This window comes from Aspergillus neoniger, assembly GCF_003184625.1.
Source record: "Aspergillus neoniger CBS 115656 unplaced genomic scaffold BO87scaffold_8, whole genome shotgun sequence".
Classification (NCBI taxonomy): Eukaryota; Fungi; Ascomycota; class Eurotiomycetes; order Eurotiales; family Aspergillaceae; genus Aspergillus; species Aspergillus neoniger.
The window spans coordinates 893591-908164 of NW_020291136.1; the positions used below are offsets into that span (position 1 = coordinate 893591).

General features: G+C 52.6%; 3 protein-coding genes across 3 annotated transcripts; 1 reads left to right on the forward strand and 2 right to left on the reverse strand.

Moving 5' to 3' along the window:
* Nucleotides 1-99: 99 nt before the first annotated feature.
* Nucleotides 100-8040, forward strand: BO87DRAFT_354352 (E3 ubiquitin-protein ligase HEL2; the record flags this gene model as incomplete). The annotated part of the gene is made up of 6 exons (XM_025621279.1): nucleotides 100-745; nucleotides 816-1054; nucleotides 1119-2705; nucleotides 6368-6599; nucleotides 6727-7745; nucleotides 7797-8040. The coding sequence occupies exons 1-6, from the start codon at nucleotides 275-277 to the stop codon at nucleotides 8038-8040; spliced, it is 3792 nt and encodes a 1263-aa protein (XP_025482333.1). The 5' UTR covers nucleotides 100-274.
* A 49-nt stretch (nucleotides 8041-8089) lies between these two features.
* On the reverse strand, nucleotides 8090-9229 carry BO87DRAFT_457167 (putative IgE binding protein). Its single transcript, XM_025628784.1, has 2 exons — nucleotides 8764-9229; nucleotides 8090-8663 (listed from the first exon to the last, which is right to left on the reverse strand). The coding sequence occupies exons 1-2, from the start codon at nucleotides 9019-9021 to the stop codon at nucleotides 8340-8342; spliced, it is 582 nt and encodes a 193-aa protein (XP_025482334.1). The 5' UTR covers nucleotides 9022-9229; the 3' UTR covers nucleotides 8090-8339.
* Nucleotides 9230-10384: 1155 nt separating this feature from the next.
* On the reverse strand, nucleotides 10385-12026 carry BO87DRAFT_233265 (velvet factor family protein). Its single transcript, XM_025618779.1, has 4 exons — nucleotides 11594-12026; nucleotides 11443-11522; nucleotides 10898-11386; nucleotides 10385-10840 (listed from the first exon to the last, which is right to left on the reverse strand). The coding sequence occupies exons 1-4, from the start codon at nucleotides 11843-11845 to the stop codon at nucleotides 10564-10566; spliced, it is 1098 nt and encodes a 365-aa protein (XP_025482335.1). The 5' UTR covers nucleotides 11846-12026; the 3' UTR covers nucleotides 10385-10563.
* Between the last annotated feature and the right edge of the window lie 2548 nt (nucleotides 12027-14574).

Consider the following 14574-nt stretch of genomic DNA (forward strand, 5'->3'; position numbering starts at 1 on the left):
ATTAAATAAGTCGGGGAGAGAAACTGGACAGCGATGCTCACTAAGCATGCCGCCGATCCAACTTTTTTGCCCGCCGCTCGTAACGTGAAAGCTGGTCCCTCCACAGCAACGCCGGCTTATCACCCCTCCGCCGAAATTCGCTGTCTGGTCGCACAGGCTCACCAAAGCGCGACGCGCTTCTCCTCCTAAGAGAGCAAATTCTGGGCACTGTCCTCCAAACATCACCCTCGCTGATCACTCCGAGTAACCGCCCCTCAATCTTTCCACGTTTCCAATGTCCGAATCCCAGCCCGCCCAAGCTCCCGGAGCGCAAGGCCAAGGCCGGGGCGGCCGTCGACGAGGCCGCGGAGGAGGCTTTGGAGCTGCTCGCCAACCGGGACACACCGATGGTCACCATCACCATTCTCATGATGGCGCTGGAAGGGGTGCAAGATCTAGGGGCCAGGGACCCCGTCGCGGAGGCGGCGGCGGAGGACGGGACAAGCAGAATCGCTCGGGGAACAAGTCGGAGGCTGCTGCTGAAGGTGGACAGGGTGATGCGAATGTTCCGACAGCGTCAGAAGGCAAGGGAAAGCAGCCTGTCACGACAGAAGAGTCTGATGATGACGATGACGGCGAAGTCTGCTTCATTTGTGCTTCGAAGGTCGACCACACCTCGGTCTCGCCGTGTAATCACCGGACTTGTCATATTTGTGCGCTGAGATTGAGGGCCTTGTATAAGAATAAAGCTTGTGCTCATTGTCGAGTATGTGATCCGTTTGGTCATCGTTTTTGGTCTTGGTCGTGGCTTTGCGCTGACATTCGCTTTGGACTAGACGGAATCCAACTATGTTATCTTCACGGATGACCATGCCAAGCGCTATGAGGATTTCAAGGACTCCGATTTCTCGCAGATGGACGAAAACCTAGGGATCAAGTACGAGAACAACGATATCTTTGAAGACACAGTACTGTTGTTGCGGTACAATTGCCCGGATAGAGGTTGTGATGTAGCTTGCTTGGGATGGCCTGACCTGCATCGCCACGTCAAAAGCAAGCATGGCAGGGTGATGTGGTAAGTTCCTCTTACAGTTAGATGTGATGAGCTGTGTAGGCGCATACTAACTTCAATGTTGTAGTGATCTTTGCACGCGGAACAAGAAAGTGTTCACGCACGAACATGAGCTCTTCACCAATGCAGAGTTGCGCAAGCACGAGAAGCATGGAGATGACGTGCCTGGTGCCATAGACCAGAGTGGATTCAGAGGTCATCCTGAGTGTGGTTTCTGCCGGCAACGGTTCTATGGCGATGACGAATTATACGCACATTGTCGTGACCGTCACGAAAGATGCCACATTTGTGACCGTCGCTCCGGCGGCCGCCAACAACAGTACTACATCGACTACAACGCTCTCGAAGACCACTTCCAGAAAGACCACTTCCTCTGTCTCGACCGCGAGTGTCTCGAGAAGAAGTTCGTCGTCTTCGAGTCCCAGATGGATCTCAAGGCACATCAACTTGAGTGTCATCCCAACGGCCTTTCTAAGGACGCCAGACGTGACGCTCGCACCGTTGACTTGTCAACCTTTGATTACAGAACTCCTTACCAACCTCAGCGCCAGCGTCGGGGTGCTGGTCGTGGACGCGATCCTAACGCGGAGCCTTTGCCTGTCTCCAGCGCTCAGCCCTTGAGAAGAGACGAGGTTGCTTATCAACGCCAAATGGCCATCCAGAGTGCCCAATCCGTCTCGACCCGCAGCTTCGGCGGCCAATTAACACGCAACGACACTCAGCCTGTGCGTGCTCCGGCTCGTCCTACACCCACCCAGACCCCTCCCGCATCCACTCCAGTTGCCGAGATGGAGAACCTCAACCTCAGCGCAGACTCGGCCTCCGTTACTCCTCAAGAGAAAGCCCGCCGTCTCCGCCATGCAGCCGTCGTTGAAAGAGCCTCGAACCTCCTAGGCAACGATCAGAACAAGCTCAAGGAATTCCGTGCCCGAGTTTCCAGCTACCGCACCTCCTCCATTTCCGCCACTGAACTCATTGACGCCTTCTTTTCACTCTTCGATACCTCCAGCACCGAACTGGGCAAACTCATTAAAGAACTCGCCGAGATTTACGAAGACGAAGGCAAGCGCAACGCGCTCCTCAAAGCCTGGAACGACTGGCGTGCCATCAATGAAGACTACCCGGCTCTGCCCGGCCCCGGCGGTATGCTCCCTGGCATGTCCCCAGGAACCGTGAACGGCAGCGGAGCGGGCGGAAAGCGTGTCCTGCGCCTCAAATCCTCAACAGCCCAGTCTTCCCGTTCCTACGTCGGCAGAAGCGGCGCCATGCCTTCTTCATCCACCTCTTCCTCCGCCGCCAACCCCTTCCCTCCTCTCTCCTCAACCACCGCCCGCTCTACCCCCCGAACCTCCAAGCCCGCCGCCACTACCCCCTGGGGCGCCGCCGCCGCTGCAGCTCCCTCAGCTCCTACTTCTGCCTTCAGCAGCGCTACCTCTTCCCGCTCCGCCTCGCGCGCCCCGGCCCGCCCAGTCAACGCCACCAGCTCCGAAGCCTTCCCTGCTCTCCCTGCTGCTCCCAAGCCCAACGTCCTCATGGCAGGTCTGACTCGCGGCACCGTCCGCTGGGAAGATCGTAACAAGCCAGCCGCGAACGCCTGGGCTTCTCGGAACGACGCCGGTGCTAGCTCGTCCAATGCAGAGGATGACTTCCCCGAGTTCCCTGCCGGTGGCAAGAAGGGCAAGAACAAGAAGGGGAAGCAGACTCTGTTCCACTTCGGATGATGATGACGATGCATACCCCACCACTCTACTGTTTCTTTTTTCCTTTTCATTTTCTTTTCTTTCGCCTTACACATATGACGTGGGTTTGTGTTTATGCATCGTCGGTTCTGGGTCCTACGTTTGTTGATGATGTCGTTGCTTGTTCAGCTTGTATTTGAGCGAAAATGGTCTTTTACTTCTAGAGTTGCTTTCGTGAGGTAAATAAAAGCTAGTGGGATGGTTTCTTTTTTTCTTTTCTTTCCTTTCCGTTGATGCAGGGGGCGGGTGGAGATAGGTACATTTCAATCTGGGGTTGGAAATACGGGGATGTAAACAAACAAATACAATACAATACTGTTAGAGTCATACTTTGTTTGATGGGGATGAGCCGGTCAGGAGTCTTCATCCATGGAGGAAGCGGTATCTTGATCGTCAGTTGTGGAATCATCTCTGTCATGCTGAGAAGGTGATGCGGCAAGTCCATCTGTATCCCCTTCAGAGACATCCAAGGGAGGAGCGAATGGTCGTGATATACAATAACTAGAGTCGTTGAGCGGGTCCTCTGACTCAGGAATGTCGAGGTGATCTCCAGCAGTCTGCGCAAAGGGCTCTCCCAGTTCAGAGCTATGATGGACCTCAAGGCCCTCATCATCGAAAAGAAGGTTCCCGGTAGAACTAGTGTCCTCATAGACTCCCCTGGGTACCGGTGCATCTTCATCGCTGGCACAGGCCGCATCCTCGTCGATAGCAGCCATACTCAAGGCGAAGTCATCCTGGAGTCGCTTCAACCATTTCCGAAGGGTCTCGCCTTCCATAGTTCCGTTGCGGACTAGAAGGAGTTGTTCTTTCAGTGAGAGGATCAGATTCCGTCTACGAGTCACTGCCAGGGCTTTGGACTTGCTGTGTCGGCGTTTAGCGAGCTGGTTGAGTTTCTCTGATACCTGCTGGGCGGTTTCGAGGACACCTGGGGGGAGATCTACGAGTTTTGCTAGGGCGAGGCCGTAGAATTGGTTTGTATCGGACCTTCGGCTATCTTGTAGAGCATGGTCATCTTTGAAGCATCGGCAGATACTTCGGCTGCGAGATGAAGGCTCACGACCCCATTGCGCTCGCCCATTATCAGTGCGAGATCCCGGAAATGGGTCACGAACCAGACTAATGCGTGGCTTTCTACGAGGGCTTCTGCGATGGCGATTGCTATGGCGAGGCCGTCTGTTGTGCTGGTGCCGCGACCTAGTTCGTCAACGATTACCATGCTGCGCGGTTCGATGTTGCGGAGGATGAAGGCCATTTCGCGCATTTCGGCGGCGAAAGTTGATACGTTTGCTTCGAGGTCGTCGCATGTGGAAACTCGTGCGAATAGTTGGTGGACGATGGGGAATGATGCGTATTCTGCTGGGATAAAAGAGCCTATTTGTGCCATTACGGTCATCAGCGCTAGGGCGCGGATGTAGGTGGATTTTCCGCTCATGTTGCAGCCTGTGATGATCTGGAAGCGCGATTGTTGTGTTGCGTAGGCGTCATTGGGGATGAATTTCTTCGTGTGTATCTTCTCGCGGATTGGATGACGTCCGGATTTAATTGCGAGAGTGTCTGTCAGTTCAGGCCGGATGTAGTCGTGCGATATTGCTAGTTGGGCGAATGCTGCTAGCATGTCAAGCATGGCAATAGCTTCGCTTACTTTGAAGAGTCCTGAGATCTCTGAGCAGATGTCGTGGATCAATTCCTGCACGGTTTCGTCGCTCATGTTGATGACTTCATTGTGTGCATCTGTGATCTTCTGATTGAGCTTGACGAGATCTAGTGTTTGACACTCTATACGGTTCTTTCTGCGATAGACGTTGATGAAGACGTCTGGCAAGGATTCGATTGCTGTAGCTGGGAGACTAATGTAGTATTGGCGAGCTCTGTCGAACTTCAAGTCAAGGGCTATACCGTGCGTTTCTACAAATGTTAGACATGAGCAGCCTCGAAATCAATGTACAGACCTGCTAGCTCTGCTACCAGATCCGCGGCATCTGTATTAGCTTCTTTGTATGTCTGTCGAGCGACGTCGAGAAGGCTGTTCACACCAGCCTAGAGAAACTATGTCAGGCTTGCAGAGGAACTTGCACGAGGGACTTACCCGGACACAGTAGATGCGTTGGTTCCTGAGATCAAGTGGACGTGTCTGGTATGTGACATGCTCGTTGAGGGTTTCTTCAATCATCTGCTGGACAGCCCGGTGGCCTGCCGGGGCACATAGCTGTATATTCATTAGCTACATTAGGACAGCACCAGCATACGCTTACTTCTCTTATGGTTGTTAAAAGACTGCTCTCAGCTGCCGTAAGTGCCTTGCAAACCGACTTGATTGCCCCGACATATGTCTTGACCGTTATAACATTGTTGACAGACTGCTCAACATATTGGAAGGCACGTTTGTTGGGCACAAGGATAAGCTGGATCGTCAGTCAGGCTATCAGAAACGGTCGAATCCACGTACAGAAGTAAGGACCTTGTCCGCATCAACAAAGCCCTTGAGAGCTACGTTTGATATGGTTAGACTAAGTTGTATATAGCGGGATTATAGGCGAACCTTGTCTCACCGAGACAAACATGTCTTCCTTTGTAGACAGATCCTCGACAGCGTCGTATCGTGCTTGCAGCTTGGATTCTTCTGTTGAAGGCTGAAGAACGTTGGCTCTGAGAAGCCTTGCACCCATAGGTGTCAAGGTCTCATTGAGCAGTCCGTAGAGACTATCCTTCGATTTCGCATTGTGTATATTCTGGATCAACTCCAAGGAGACAATGGTGGATAGATCAATTGACATGGATCCCTGAGAAGGCTCAAACCTGATACGAAGCGTGTGACAGGTAAAGGTTCTGCTCAGCTCCAGCTCGACATACTTCAATACCTACATAAATTAGTCGGGTTAGCCAGACGGTTGTAGTGCTCACCGCAGCAAAGCAGCAAGCAGCATAATAGTTCCCTCCCAGGACGATCTTGATGGGTTCCACATCCCCAGAAAAGGCGAGTCGGTCTACATAATCATGGCCAGCTCTCTCCGACCAGAACTTGCGATCTATAAAGGTAAACGTAGTATCTTGGATATTCTCTTGTATGATGTAGAACAATTTGGATTCTTTGGCAGAGGTTGCGAACAGTATCTCAGTCGGTTCGAATACCCCGATCTTCGTGACCGTTTTAACGTACGTCTGGCTATCACAGATCTGACACAGAACTGTCTCTGCAGTAGCTAGATTGACAAAAGCAAGGCCAACCGTGGAAGAGATGCCTCTGGACTCACTGACGGCGCAGATGATGTCCTGGGATGCAACGCTTGTTGCCGTTGTCGTCGGCCTCGGCGTAGTTCTGGGGAATGTGCTGGTTCTGGAAAAGGGAGCAACAGAGCTAGCAGCTCCAATGGACGAACTCCGAACAAATGAAGCCGACATTCTGCGTATTGGTGGTCAGGAAAAGAGCAGCAGGATATAGTAGAGAATGATGCAGGATATAGTAGAGCTGCCGTCCGAAAGCGGACTAGCGGCGATAGACTCCCCGCGATAGCGACGGCTATCTTTTATCTTTTTTTTCGGCGAAAATCTTCAACGACAAAAACCATCCAACAAAGAGCGGCACAATGGCGACTCTTCTACCTCCCCCGTCGAAGCGTCAGAGGACGGAGACCGCTGAGCGGGCCCGTCAGCAGCAGGAGATCCAGAGTATCCCAGAGAATTTGGGTAGCATTCGTGTGCAATTCTTCGACCAGGCGACGGGATCTGCGACCGGGCCGGCGGTGTCCGTTCCAGTCGCTGATGCCAGTGTGAAGAATCTCGAGACTCTGTTGAATACGTTACAAGGCAATGTAGGTATGCTGCGAGGCATTGTTCAACATCTACAGAGACTAATTGGTTTTTGCGCCGCAGGAAGAAGATGAGCGAGTACCGTACCGGTTCACATACCAATCCGATGGCAAAGACAAGAACGACCAGACAATCGATATCCTCTCCGACCTGTATCACTCCCTCTTGAAGCCCGGCTTGAAGACGACCGAAGATACTGTACATCTTTACTTCACTCCCCAGGCCGTGTTCCGCGTCAAGGCCGTCTCGCGATGCTCCGCCTCGATCGCCGGACACGGCGAGGCAATTCTTGCGACCAGCTTCTCCCCTGTCAACTCATCCACAATGGTCACCGGCAGCGGTGACTCCACAGCTCGCGTCTGGGATTGCGACACTGGAACGCCTCTGCACACCTTGAAGGGACATACCAGCTGGGTGCTGGCGGTCAGCTACTCGCCTAACGGCGCCATGATTGCGACGGGAAGCATGGACAACACTGTGCGCTTCTGGGACGCAAAGAAGGGCACCCCATTGGGCGCGCCCTTGAAGGGACACGCCAAATGGATCACCAGTCTGGCCTGGGAGCCATACCATCTTCAGCAGCCCGGCCGGCCGCGCCTGGCGTCCGCATCCAAGGACTCGACGGTCCGCATATGGGACGTGGTCTCAAAGCGCATCGACACCGTTCTCACCGGGCACAAGGGCTCGGTGACCTGCGTCCGCTGGGGCGGAACCGGAAATATCTACACTGCATCTCACGACAAGACTATCAAGGTGTGGAATGCGCAGAACGGCACCCTGATCCAGACCCTTTCTGCGCACGCCCACCGCGTCAACCACTTGGCCCTGTCTACCGACTTTGTCCTCCGCACTGCCTACCACGACCACACCGGCAAGGTGCCGCAGGCCGATGCCGAGAAGATCGCGGCAGCCAAGCAGCGGTTCGAGCAGGCGGCGACCATCAACAACAAGATTGTCGAGAAGCTTGTGTCCGCAAGTGACGACTTCACCATGTACCTGTGGGAACCTGGGAATTCCAGCAAGCCCGTTGCGCGACTGTTGGGACACCAGAAGGAGGTGAACCATGTGACGTTCTCGCCGGACATGGCGTACATTGCGTCGGCGGGCTTCGACAACCACGTTAAGCTATGGAACGCGCGTGACGGAAAGTGAGTTTACCACAGCCTCAAAAATGATATACAAAAACTAATAGACGATAGATTCATCACGACACTCCGCGGCCACGTGGGCGCCGTGTACCAGTGCTGCTTCTCGGCCGATTCCCGGCTACTAGTCTCGTCGTCCAAGGACACGACACTGAAAGTATGGAATGTACGGACAGGCAAGTTGCAAGAGGATCTACCGGGCCACAAGGACGAGGTATTTGCGGTAGATTGGAGTCCGGATGGACAGAAGGTGGGAAGTGGGGGGAAGGACAAGGCGGTGCGGATATGGAGGAATTAACCTACCACTTTACTTCGTATTATACTATAGAACGCATGACACTGTTATGACTGACAATATCATAATAACAATAACAACTATACTCCCAGCATACTCCCACCAAATAACTTAAAACAAATATTGCAATAAACCCAATCAATCACAACATCAACGAATCATTAATGACATTAACATACATACATATACAAAACAACCACAAACCCTACTATTCCACTCTATATACACCACAACTATATACCCCCCATCCCCCTTCTACCCCATCCACTAGCACACTACCACTACCAGAAAGTACTACCACCTTAGATATACTCCCAAGCAGCAACGGAACCATTAGTAGCAACAGCAAGGGCATCAAAGCCCAGACAATCCTCAACATTGCCACTAGGCACGGTAGCATTCTTCGTAGCAGCAAAGACCTGCCACTTGTTACCCTCGTCCGGGCAAGCCATGAAGCCGGTGGCACCGGCACCGGTGAAAGTCCAGGTGCCGAAGGGCTTGCCGGGGGTGTACTTGAAGGGGCCGGTGGAAGAGCCCGCGGGGATGTAGGCCGAGTGGGGGACGGTGAAGGTCAGGGCACCGCTGGGGGCGACGTAGACTTGTTGGCCGCCGGGGACTTCGACGTCCTGTTTATTTATTATTTCATTAGTATGTAATTCTTACTATGTATAGGGGTTGGGGGGAATCGGGTCAGGGTGAGAGGATGGGTGTGGACATGGGACGTACCAAAGCAGAGCCATCACCAGCAAAAACGGTCTCAGTACCAGCAGGGCAGCCGGAAGAGATGGGGCAGTAAGAAGAGGTGTTTCCGCCCAGGTAGAAACCACCGCTGTTGGCGTTCAAGGGGAGGAGGTGGATGGGGGAGCCAGAGCGGGCGGACATGATGCCGAAGGTAGAGGGAGTAGAAGAGTTGGAGTCGCGCTGCTGGGCGGGGGCAGCGGCGGCCAGGAGGGGGAGGAGGGTGGAAGCGAGGGTGAACTTCATTTTGATGGTATTAAAGATGATAGTGATTAGAGATAGATAGTATGGTGGATGTATGAAAGTTATCAAATGGTTGAGAACGAATGTCTTGTGTGAATACTAGAGACTGAGGAAGCAGGATGTGAAGCCGTATTTATATCCTACGATGAACAGACTATGAGGTCAACCGGTTACTATTAGAGAAACTAAGTGGGGTGAGCTCCAAAGGAAAAATAATCAGAGTGGTCAGTCGAGCAAGGGCCTCCTCCATCACAAGAAACACAACAAAGGCACTACGGTGCACTATGGATAGCAACAACATCGCCTCCAGCAGTCATCCCCATCTCAACCCTGCCACACAGCCCAAAAACCGCAGGGAAAAGCGGCACGAGCCGTCAGAGAATAACAGACCCTAAACCTATCAGAAGAGGTCTCCCACTTACTATCTCCTAGTTCAGTGCACTAAAGTGAAACCGCATGGAGACGAAGACCCTCACCAGCCATGCAGAGTGGCTCAATTGAAGGGAAAAAACTGGGGAATCCATGAGCTCATGACGTGCCGGTTTAAACGACCTGTCTCAGTTGTTGCTCCGAGACACGGCAAGGGAAGAAACAAAGTAGAAGGAAGCGAAAAGGTTGATGGGCCCCGTTGGCGACCGTTTAATTATAGAACGACGATCATCTCCAATCAATGCCAGAAGTTTAGGGAAAAACAAGGACCGTCCAGTAAACTAGCAGTTTACTAGGTACAAAGTAAGTAGTCAGGGACCCGGAACCCGAAGATCCGATGCCCCAATTCTGACTGACTACTCTCTCGCTCTTTTTTTGGTCGGTCGGACAAGCCCGATCTTACTTACTCCAAACCCTGCATCATCCCTTGCGAAGGTTTTCTCTGCTGAAGATTGAGCTTCGAAGCGGCCTTTTTCCGACGCCCGCCACTTCTCCCATGGAAGCACCTGGCCGATCGACGTCATCGTCGACGTTGCGCACCGCCACAGTCAATACGAACTGGAAGAGGCGACCTGGTCTCGGTTGAACGATGGTTCGTCCGGTCGAGTTCTAGTCGAGTCTCTGCGCTTGTCCGGACAGAACTTTAACCTAGTCGGAGTTGATGGAATTGCGAGCAGAGCACAAAAGCAATGGATTACTGCTATCCGGCTATCATTCATACATTCTCCTAGGGTAATGCAATACAGTATAGTCCCCATAAGATGAGATCATTTTCGCCTCTAACCGTTGTGCGCGGGACCGTAGAACCAGGCGCGAAACCATCACTTCGTATAAAGCAAGTCACACGAATCGAAAGCAAGGCAGCATTAATCGAATATCACGTAGCAAGAAGAAAAAAAATAAAAAGATTCAGGAGAACCCGAAGAACCCTGTGACACCGGCCCAGATAGTAACAATACACCCCCATCCTGTTTGAAAGAGCCCATCACCAACACCGCAGAACCAAACCCCGCGTCCAACCTGACCCGTATATATATATATAAGAACGTGAGCAAAAAGCAACCAGAAACACAAAACATCGCCCATTGGTATCCCTAATTAGCAAATAACCCTGGTTTAGTCGTAATCGTCCCCGGCGTCGTCTCCGTCGCTGTGGCGCCCGCGAGATCCCTTTACTCCATCCTTGCGGATGGGAATCTTAATCCCTTGGAGGGCGAAGCATTTGCTCAGCGGTGTGCTCTCAATGACACCGGGGAACTTCTTGGCCGAGAACACGTGGAATGGCTCCGAGAACACAGAGGCCAACACTGGCGCAGAGCCGTGGTTGATCACAGATACCCCGTTGGGGGAATCGCCGGACTGACTGCCCACATTCACAAAGCTCATTTTCAGACTGCAGGAATAAATCAGTACCTCACCAAACGCGACCAGCTCAGAGAACTGCACTCACCGGAAAGAGCCCTCTGTGCGGACACTCAGGTCCTGCAGGATAAACCACACTCCGATCTTGTTTTCCGGGTCGGTCAAGCGGAACGCGCTGGCGCTGAGACTGCCGATGAGGTTCCGCGTGAACATGCCGCCAGGGCCAGAGGCCACAGGCTGCGCCGGGGAAATGTTGGCCTGCGGCATGTGACCGCCGCCATAGTAAGGCTGGTAATAGGGTGCTTGTGGATTCGCTCCATACGGGTTCTGGTACTGTAGTTGGGGGTTGCCACCGTAGTAATTGTTCATCTGAGGGTATCCAACAGGCTGGCCGTAGGCATTCTGCGCGTAGGGCGGGTAAGAAGGCGAGACACTATGCGGCGGAGGGGGGTATGAGGAGGACATGGCCGTCGATATCGAGGGAGAAGTGGCGGAATGCTTGACGAGGTTTACCTCGCTGGTCCCTTCCGCGTTCCACAGGTCGACCATGAGCACGTAGAAGGACGTATCGATCTCACTAGAATGGCCGGTCAGCACCGATCCTCGGCAGAGCGATATTTGATACCGTCATACTTAATGTCAATCTCCTTTTCAGTTTGAGCATCTCGGACAACCAGGCGAATGCAGGGAGGAGGAGTAATTGGCCGGCGATCCTGAGCTACAGTCAGCTACCTCTAAAAAGGCGGGAAAAAGAGCAGTTCAAGGACGGCACAGCAAGACCAACCTTATCGCCGAAGCCACACATCCGGGCGCGAACCGGCTGCTGAACCACCTGCAAAGACCAAATACGATTTTCATGAACGGTGGAGAGCGGCGCTAGATGGCTCGACGGCGGTATCCCGCCGGCAGACGCGACGCCTGCAGAGCCCGGAGTGGGGTATGAGGAGGAGGGGGGTGGAATACGATCCATCGAGAGCGGCGGCGGGGGAGGCGGTGCGGTATGTGTGCGATCGTCCAGAGCGTACATGACGCTCATCACGTTGAAGAAGGCGAAAGTCGAGGAAGTAGTGGCGGGGTGAATACCCGAAACTGCAGCAACAAGACTCGCGACAGGCAAACCCAATCTATCACGAGTCTAGATTCGGACAACGACACAGGCTCCTAATGGGAACCGGATGAATGTACACGCGTCGTTCGGCGGATGGTGCACAGTGTAGACGTGAAGCTCGTGAAGTGAGGATTGAACTCTGGGTAAGGCGCAGCGACGAGCTGTCAAAATGCGGGAGAATCGCTGAGCCTTCCACGGATCGGCCGCAGGACCACAGGTTCCCCAATGATGACCGCTTTATCCTGGGAGGTAGCACAAGGACAGGAACCCGCAGTGCTAAATGATTGGCGGCTATGAAGCTGCAAGCCAACCCGAAGCTAGAACAAGACAGACCAGAAGATAGACTGGAGGGAGGAGGAGGAAGAGAAGAAAAAAAAAAAAGGCGGGGTTGCGAAAGAGGGCAGGCTGAAAGTGAAGAGGGAAGACGGAGAGTTGGTGCGGACAGCAGAAAAGATTGGAGCAGCCGAGGAGGGGACGAAAGCAGAAGGTGAGCGAGTCACGGGCAGCTCTCGAGGTCCAGAACCTTAAGTTTGGGAGGAGATGAGCTCATTTGCGGTTTCTACGTCTGGTCGCCTATGAGTAGCTACTTATTACTACTAGATACTATCCTACGGGCGCTGGTCTTCTCGATTCCATACAATGAAATATGATAAACAATAAACAATTATAGTATATCCAGGGAAACATACTATTCCAATCTTAAAGTATGGAGTCAGTTGTCTGCTGCTGGAAGGATTTCCATAGAACGCAAGTTGAAGGGAAAAGGCAAGCCAGCCCACGGATCTCCGGGGGGAGGTTAGAGAGAGGGAGCCAGTCCCCAGCAGTGCCAGCAAGCCCCGGCAATTCCTGGGATTTGGGGAGCAGAAGGATTGGGCTAATGGGCTTAGCTGGCCAACCCTCCGGGGGCTTGCCCTGCTCTCTTTTCCCTCTTTCCTTCCTTTGGTCGTAGCGTCACGGATCAGGAGGCGATCAACCCGGCGCAGGAACCTCGCGACCCAGACGGTCGGGTTCAGCAACTGCTGTTTTGGCCCAGCAACTCCCGCTGGATTTTCCCGCACCTGTGCCTTTGTTTGCTATTTACCTTTCTTTTTCTATGTGATCCATCTATTCTCCCCCCATTTTTCCTTTTGATTGCTGTTTATCTTTTTTCTGACTCTCCTTTGTCTGTATTTCCTGCCAATAAAGTGAGAAAAAATTAGATCAAAGAAAATAAAAGTTTTCCCCCTCCATCTCGTCATCGTAACGAATGGAACCCCATCACAGTTCAGCTTGTGTTCCATCCTCCAAAAATTCTATTTACATTTTCATTCAGCAGGCCTTTGCTGTCACCACAGGAGTGGGTCGAGCGCATAAATGCAACGAAAAGAAGATGCAGCCAGCTGGAGTCTCCTCTACCTAAATTGGCCAACTGCGGCAACCACCCCGGCCGAGATGTGCACAAGTGTGGAGCACTTTCTCTTGTTCCAACCAATCCAGTGCAGGGATCCTCAGCATTGGGTCGGATTGAAGGGCTGCGGTCGCCGTTCCGGGTTTAGGCGGCAGGGAATCAAACTCCAACCGTTCCGTTTTCAGTCAAGACGGACCCCATCGGCAGGAAAAAATCCCACCGGTGCACCATCCACTTTGTGCCGCTGGGAGCTGAACTGTGTGAGACTTCCGATCTCTTTTCCTCTGGAGACTTTACATTCAACCAATAATCGATTTAGATCTCACTATCTTACATTCCCTGACTCAGGGGAGGTGGGATGGTGATTGGAGGGGCAAGCAAACCAATCGCCCGTAGACGGATGATCACCGTGGCTGTTGCACCAATGCGCTGCCGGGGAACTGGAAAAAGGCCCTCGCTAGGAGTCTAGTGGTAGTCTAGATAAAAATCCAGCAATTTTTATCGGGTGCGGGCACCGGTGGATCGGTAAACAGACGCTGCATTGGTACCCGGCCACTTGCCACTACATTCACTCACTGCAATTACTGGATGGGGATGCGGTTGATTTATCCGCAGTACTGCCGGCCGGTCATGCTCCGTCTTACCTGCATGTCATACTTTAAGCCATTACAAATACTGTGCTCAAATGAGATATAACAGACCGTGTGGAAACCATTGCCACCGCGGATTTATACAGTTCTATGAAGATTCCGACATAAATGACAAGACCAAAATGCTCTTCATATTTTCTGTGGACCCAGCTACTACGAGTACGTATAACATAGTAGAAGAGGAAATGCTCTTTGGATGTGACTCCCTAAGTCATCAAACCACTTTTCTCGCACAGACGCGTTGCTCCTCAATCAGAGGCAGTCAAACTCACCTGCAAGAGAATCCATAGAAGGCAGGCATTTGGAAGATCCTTACGTCTTACCCGTGTGACACATGGTCCAAAGCTCACACTACTAACCAAACTATATGCATGTACTTTTCTTGAGCGACAGCTTGTCATCCTCTTCCTGCTCGCCGGATCTGCATAAGCTCTCACTTAAATCGAAACTTTAATAGCGCTACGGAAAATCAGCGCTTTTTTGACTGATAACATCAACCGGTTTGTCGGACATGGTTGCACCGTGACTAAGAATGAAGTCACTCACTCCTGCAACGCGATGGATTAAGCAACGAGGAATGCCCATCCTGGCCTGCAGCTATCCGGCAGCCTGTGATGACC